The sequence below is a fragment of the Etheostoma cragini genome, chromosome 16, assembly GCF_013103735.1.
Source record: "Etheostoma cragini isolate CJK2018 chromosome 16, CSU_Ecrag_1.0, whole genome shotgun sequence".
NCBI lineage: Eukaryota > Metazoa > Chordata > Actinopteri > Perciformes > Percidae > Etheostoma > Etheostoma cragini.
This window is the reverse complement of record NC_048422.1, coordinates 23,256,365-23,263,815: the sequence shown is the minus strand read 5'-3', so window position 1 is coordinate 23,263,815 and position 7,451 is coordinate 23,256,365. Positions and strand designations below refer to the sequence as shown.

Genomic DNA, 7,451 nt, shown 5'->3' with positions numbered 1-7,451 from the left:
GGACACTAAGCACTGGGATTGGACACTGGGATGGGACACTAAGCACTGGGATTGGACACTGGGATGGGACACTAAGCAGTGGGATTGGACACTGGGATCAGACACTAACCACTGCACTGGGATTGGGTTTCTTACCAGATCCCCCTGGAATCGGGCCAGTCTCGGGCCATAAAGGCCGAGGTGAGTAACGGAGACACGGGCTTGTCAAACAGGAAGTGGTCCTTGTGTGGTGCAGCGTGAAATAATCAGAACAGCAAAGTCAACAAAAAGGATGACGTTGTTGAATATCGCAACAACAACATGACCTGTGATAAATAAATTGATATTAAAGTGTTCTCAGTTCTGCTGCGTCACGTTTCCTGCTAAAATACAACAAACCGCTTGTTGAATTTTAAACAAATGGAAGGAAAGAATTTTCATTGTTTGGTTTTTGAACAAATTGAACATTGAGTCGATTATAAAAAGCTACATTAAAAAAGAATGACAGTTACATGTTAAAGTGCATTTTTCTACTCATATTTTCTTTCAAATAAAACAAAATGGTATCTTTGGCAATATGTTATTGTGCTAGTTTATATCCCGATGATGATTAAAAAAAAAAAAACGTATATTGTGCAGCCCTAAAACCTACTAGAGCTCGACTAACAGTCACATGATATTGTCGACTGATCCATTAGTAGGGCGGGAATCACCAGACGCCCGATATCATCACGATACTAAAGGCCACATTACTATACTGCAATTTTAAAAGTTCATAACCCGGCTCCTGGGCCGGATTAAACAATTGTTGCGACATATTGCAATTTTTCCAACTTTAAATTATATCCCCAAAGGGAAAACTTTGTCAACGTCTGACCTCACCAGAAGAAGAAAATAAACTCACCTACACCATCTAGTGGACTGAAAAAGTCATTGATGTTATTGTAAGAGCCAATTAGTGCCCTTGGTATGAATAGGAACACACACACACACACACACACACACACACGTGATTTGTCTGGAAACCCAAATAAGATCTCATTTAAATAGATGGAACTGAAACTTTTATCTTCAAATATGACTTGGACTTTCATTGATAAAAAGTGTAAAAGATAAGTTACAGTAAATTCCTCTACCCGTGCAACAGCACCTCAGGGGGCTTAAAGCTTGGGCTTAGTCTCTACCGTTATTTTTCAAGTAGTTCTTTTATGAAATTTATATAATAAGAGACTGGGTATCGATACGGCATTGCTACGGGACGGCATTCCCCCCTCCCACCTATCAGTTAGCCTAGTTAATTTAATTAACAGATTAACAGATCTGTGTGCTTTGAGTTGTCGTTAACATTAGAAAAGCGCAATATAAATGCTGTCCATTTACAGTCTGTAAAACTGAAAAACCACCGCTTTAAATCTTGTGTTTACCAGAAATGTGCTGGTAAGTTTCTGGAAATAAGTCATTCAGCATGAAACAAATCGTAAAAAATGACTAATTGCCTTTACAAATCTTAGTGGACTAAGAGTAAAAAGACCAATTAATCTACTAATCAACTAAAACTTGGGCTGCACTGTATAAGGAAAATATGCATCTCGTGATAACGATTGTTACTTGTGATAAATTATGAATTTATCTCTGCATTTCTGCTGCATTCATTATTCTGATAAAATACAACAAATTGCCTGTTGAGTTTAAAACAAGTAGGAAATAATTTAAAACATTCATTCTTTCTACCACAAAGCGTCTCTGATTATCCATTGCGATATGTTGCAGCCTTTTTGCGATGTGTAGACTATTTTAAGTTGACATTGCCATGACAATTAAAACTACGATATATTGTGCAGCCCTTGAATTACCTCTGGGACTAATCCCTGCTAGTCTAGGAGTAAATCGGGACTTCCACAAAATCCCAATTATGACTTTGGAGAAGTCCTGTCAAATCAACGATCACAGTGATCTAGGAACTTCCATCATTTTGTAATTTCTCTGTATAAAACCAAGCTGAAACTCACATCAATGAGCTGCTGCTGCTCCTTCTCCGTCATGTCTCCCAGGCTGTAGTAGCGTCCGGCCAGGTCTCCCTTCAGGCCGGCCAGGGCCGTCACCACCACCCGCTCCACCTCCCGACGCTCGGCCCTGGAACAGGCCGGGGGCAGGCTCAGACCCCGGATGCTGCGGCCGGTCCGGACCCGGGACGACAGGACGTAGTGGTCGTCGAACACGGCGTTGGTTATCTGGAGGTTTGGGGGACACAGGTGAGAAAGACAAATGGGAAACGTGGTTTAGTGCTTGAGGGGACGGCAGGTGGGCGCAGGGGTCGTGCAGCGGGGTACACACCTTGGAGGAGTCCAGGTCGGTCGGGTGTTTCATGGTTTTGGGGTCGTAGCCGTTGTGCCGGTCTTTGATGACGGGGTCAAAGAGTTCAGCAAACACCTGAAAGGGAGCAGGAAGCAACGTCAAGACTAGGTTTGGTTTCAGGATTGTTCATAAAAACAAATAATAAAACATCTTAAGTCTCCTTTATAAAGAGCTGATATCCTCTGATAAATAGCGTCACAGGTGATAAAATATGGATTAAAGGTCTAATATTATGCTTGTTTTGTTAGTATGTTAGTGTGTTCATACTTTATTTGGGGTTTCTTCTAGAACATGTCCATGCTTTAATGTTAAAAAAAACTCTTTATTTTTCTCATACTATCTGTCTGAATATCCCTGTTTTGCCCCTCTGTCTGAAACGCTCCGTTTTAGCGCCTGTCTCTTTAAGACCCCCTCCTGAGAAAGCCCAGTCTGCTCTGATTGGCCGGGCCTTCCTCACCTGCACCAGACAACGGGGGGGGGGGGGGTTAGCCCTTGCTAAACCACTAGATACTCGTTCACTTTGTGTTGTCTTCTCTTTTAGGACCCTCTCGTGTCCCTCATATCCAGAAAAACTTTCTGAATAGAGTCAGGAATGCATGTTTATCACAGAAAATAAGGTAAAGGCCGTTGATTTTCAGGTAGAAAAAAATTTACTTATGCCATTTTTCTTCTTGTAAAAAATTAAAATGGGTCAATTTGACCCGAATACCATTGAAGGGTTGAGTATTACTCATAGCATATTCATGTTATTATGAACTCTATCTTCTCTGGTCTAGATTTTGGCAGCTGGACAGTTGCTCGATGGTGTTTTTTGCCTCCAACGTCGCCTTCCAGGCATCTAACCCTTACCTACACATGTGTCCATCTTCTTTATCAAAGTACAGATCATTTAACTTGAGGAGATGACCTGATGTAGACACTGCGACCTTTGACCTCTCTCACCTCGTAGCTCTCCTCATCGCCGGCCACGCAGCCCACCGTCTTGATGAACGGGTGCCCGGGGTTGTCCACTCCGGTTTGGATGCACTGGTCCAGGGTCCAGTTGTTGGGGGTGACCTTGTCCCTCAGTTTGGCATAAATGGCGGGAGTCAGCGCCGCGGCCATGCAGTTGTTGTGTTTCCTCAGGTCGGGAAAGTCAGAGCTGCAGAAGGTGGGAGGAGTGGAAAAATTTGAGTAACTGTACGTAATCTGAAGATCCTGGACGGGCTTTTATAAACATCCATGCTGCTGTGATCACATTTAGGGTTAAATTAACCCTTGGGTTGTCCACCCGGGTCAAAAAAGGAAAAATAAATTGAAATTTTCGTCTCTTTTTCCAGACTTTTTTAAAACGTTTTCACTAACACCACCTTACTACCACTAGTTGTAGACTACTTTTTGGAATTCATGGGCAATAACCCTCATTTATATAGAATTATACCTAATATTGGAGTTAAAAAAGCAGAAATGCTGGATAAGTACAATCAAATATTGTTGTGCAGGTGTGTTAGCGGATGGGACAGGAGACTAAAAACTCATTTTAAATATACTTTTCCCAGTTTCCTACCTCGTTTCATCTTTGCAAATTATGCAAAATTGCCATGCCTCAGAATAATTATCACATCAAACGCCTCAAACATCCTGTTTCAACGGGAAATACTCCACATTAAGAGAAGATGCTCGCAAAATGGGACTGTTAACCGTTGTACTTTCTTCACTTTTGGGACTCTCTTATATCCCTCGGGTCAATTTGACTTATTTGGGGTTTTAAAAAGAATTCTGAAATAACATTTTAATTCATAATCTATTAACAAATATTGTCTTTATCTCATTTTCCAACAATTTGAGGTAACATATGTTCAGGGAATGCATCAGTCTCTATCAGCACACTATTAAACATGGAAGTGGGGTTGGTTTTTTGTCATAAGGTTATAATTCATGTTAAAAATCCACTATGGAAACAACATAAGTGTCATATCCAGAATAATGTTCCGAATTGAGTCAGGGAGGTTTATCACAGACAATAAGGTAAGGCCGTTGATTTTCAGGTAGAAAAAATGTAACCTAATTTCTGGCTTGCTCTGGAGACGCTTACGAGACATACTGGTGAAGAAGAGAAGGGGGGAGACAGGTTGAAACCTGAGGACATTGTCTTAACATTCAAAACCTGGAGATATTCAGTTTATAAGGAAAGACAAACAGGACAATTCCACACTTAAGAGGCTGAAAACAGATTTTTTTGCCACGTTAGCATGAAAAATCACTTAAATGATTAACTGAATGTCAAAATAGTCTGTGATTATGTTTTGATTAGCTGACTAATCTTTCGATTATTTGGCTGATTCAAGGAGTTTTGTTGTTTTCTTTACAGACTTCATTTAGCTTAAGAACCACTTGACTGTTCCTGTGTTTTATGCACTACATCTCAAGGGACATTTTTTATTTTAATTAAAAGGAACTGGGCCGGGAGCTAAGTTAAATCTAGACCCTCTAATCTAAATCTACCCGGCCTTACCTGGGGGGATAGAGCTTGGTCTTCTTATCGGCTGCGAGGCTGTTTTCGCTCATCAGGAAGCCGGCGGCCATCGTCCCTGCGCCCAGGCTGGCCAACAGCGCCGCCGTGTTCCGGCCGGAGATCAGGCGTGTGAAAGAGCTCGCCATCTTCCTGATGGTTGTCCACTCTTCGTCAGTAAGAAATCAGCTGGAGGAGAGAAAAAGAATGACTCAGACAGAAGAGATTTTATCTTTGTTGATGAAACAAGTGAAACAGTGGTCCCTGAAGCGAGGCCCTTGAGGGCTTTTCCAGCAAAATAAAAGTAAATAATCTATGTTCACTACCTTTAAATCCATGTGAAAGTAACACAATAGGAGCATACGTGACATGGGTTTCATTCACTTTTGGTTATAAAACGCAACAACTGCTGTCAGATGGGGGGCGGGGGCAAGAAGTCTCATCAAATGGGGGTCCGTGGTCTATTTGCCAGTTCAGAGGTTCTTCAACACACAATAGACATTCATAGTAAGCAAGCATAACCTTAATTAATTTATCTCGTCCAATCATATTCAGGCAGCAGGTGCGCGCCAGAAATCTTGAATCCTTTCACATCAAGTTAAACGTGAGTTTGCGTTTTTGACTCAAAGCCAACGGCCTTTACAAAGGAATGCAGAGCCGAAATGGAGGACGTTATCGTGGCTAATTAGCTTTGTCGTATCATCCACTTCTGTGAGAGTGTGAACTGCTGAAAGAGACCTAGGCCTAGCTAATGCTGTAAGACAGGAGTCAATAGATAGTAATTAAGAATTAGCCCAGGTCTTTTTTTTAAATTATAAATACTGTAAACTCTGTCCCGTTAGCGATAAAGCAACTTACCTTTTTCTCCTCTTCACAAACTATTTATTGAATTAAATGATGTACAATCCTGAGAACACAACGGCTGAGAGGTGTAACAGGCCCACAACAGATTCTAAATAAAAGATGGCGTATTGGGTGGGGACCGAGGGTCGCCGGTTCAAGTCCACATACGGACCAAAGTAAGGAATGGGGTTTGGTAGCTGGAGAGATGACCATTCACCTGCACGGGCTCTTGAGCAAGGCACCGTACCCTGCTCAGGGCGCTGATCCAGCACTGGCAGCCCCCCCGACTCTGACATATTTCCACTATAGTGCATGAATAGGGGATCAATAAACAATATAACTTATTTTCAATATTACTATTATTATTATTATGATGATGTTGAGCCGAGACGGCAGATTCAGGCCGCTGAAACTCTCTCTCTGATGTTCTAAAACTTGTTTTGTCTCGTTGTGAATCTTTGGTCTGAACTGGGCTTAAGGGCCACAAATAGTTAACAAGACTCCAGTCTGAACTGCCGACCCCCCCCCCCCCCCCCCCCCCAGCTTTCTGTTTAATACAGTAACAAGCTTAGAGTCGGTGGGGCAGTGACAGATGCTCTTAGCCTCTTAGCATTATCCCAGTGTCCCACCTTTGGGGGGGGGCAGGTGTTATGTGTCCCCTAACGACGGGTTTCCCCAAGATGTCCGTCTTAAGGACACAGAAACAAGCGGGACCTGAGACAGCTCGGAAACAAACTGCAGTTTCCAATTTGACAACTGGAGATAAATGGTGCTGTAGATCAATATCCATCAATGTGCATGTACTGTACAACAAATGGCCTCTCGGGGACGGTGAAGTGTTCCAGGCCTAAAGGCCCAATATTGTTGTTTTTGTTTAAAAGTCCATGAAGATTTTAAATCTTAAATGTAGTTACTTTATTAAAAAGTTCTTCATGAAAAGGTCATATTGTAGCTTGTCCTTCACAGACAGACAGACAGACGGAGGTTGTGCAATATCCACGAGACTGTGTCTTAATATAGAGGGAAGCTGTGAGGACGGTACTGGTAATCCGGGTCAAAGGAAACACGGCCGATCTGCTCTGAACCGATCACTGAGGTGGAGCTCCAGATGAATCGATTCATCGACTAGTTGTCAACTATTGAATTACCAACTATGAGTTTGAGTCCTTGTTATTAATATTTGTTTAGTTCCTTCTCTCCTCTGTGACAGTAAAAGGAAAATATACAAGTTGTGGACTAAACAAGACATTTGAGGACAGCTTTGGGGACCACCGATCAACATTTTTCACAGTGTTTGGACATTTTATAGACCAAATAACTAATCAACATGAAAATAACAGTTAGTTGCCGCCCTAAAATACCCCCCCCCAGTAAGGTACATGTTCTTTTTTTGTCTGCAGACTTTATCCAACTGATCCAAACAGAGGGGTGAACGGGCTCTCCAGTCAGTGGGAACGTTATATTTAGATCAACGGTTGCGCGACCAGGATCCAGTGCCAAGAACCAAGCCAGCTCTGGCTCACAACGCAGTGTCATGAGACCAGTGCAGAATGAGACCACGTCAGCAGGACACGGATGGAAACCCGGGAGGAGGGCAGGTGGAGTAGAACAGAAGCGAAGCAGCAATGATCGACAGATAAAAGCAAGAACTTTCAGGAAAAAGATCAAGTTTAGATTCTGCATTCTGTGCCTTATATAGCCTCCACTGCTTCCTGACACTGTGGATCATGTGTTCTCATGGTGAGGATTATGCCAAAACCACAACGGACCCAAGATCAGGCCC

At 42.5% G+C, this 7,451-nt stretch overlaps 1 protein-coding gene across 2 annotated transcripts in view; it reads right to left on the bottom strand.

Moving 5' to 3' along the window:
* ckmt2a (creatine kinase, mitochondrial 2a (sarcomeric)) overlaps positions 1–7,451 on the bottom strand; it is a 13,255-nt gene that overhangs the window by 4,824 nt on the left and 980 nt on the right. The window contains exons 2-6 of one of the 2 annotated variants that reach the window (XM_034896152.1): positions 4,829–5,014; positions 3,277–3,475; positions 2,314–2,409; positions 1,989–2,210; positions 136–221 (exon numbers count right to left, since the gene is read on the bottom strand). In XM_034896152.1, coding sequence (XP_034752043.1) covers positions 136–221; positions 1,989–2,210; positions 2,314–2,409; positions 3,277–3,475; positions 4,829–4,974 — 749 coding nt within the window. In that variant the 5' untranslated portion in view covers positions 4,975–5,014. The remainder of the gene's footprint in view (positions 1–135; positions 222–1,988; positions 2,211–2,313; positions 2,410–3,276; positions 3,476–4,828; positions 5,015–7,451) is intronic. The other variant, XM_034896151.1, reaches the window with a different exon arrangement.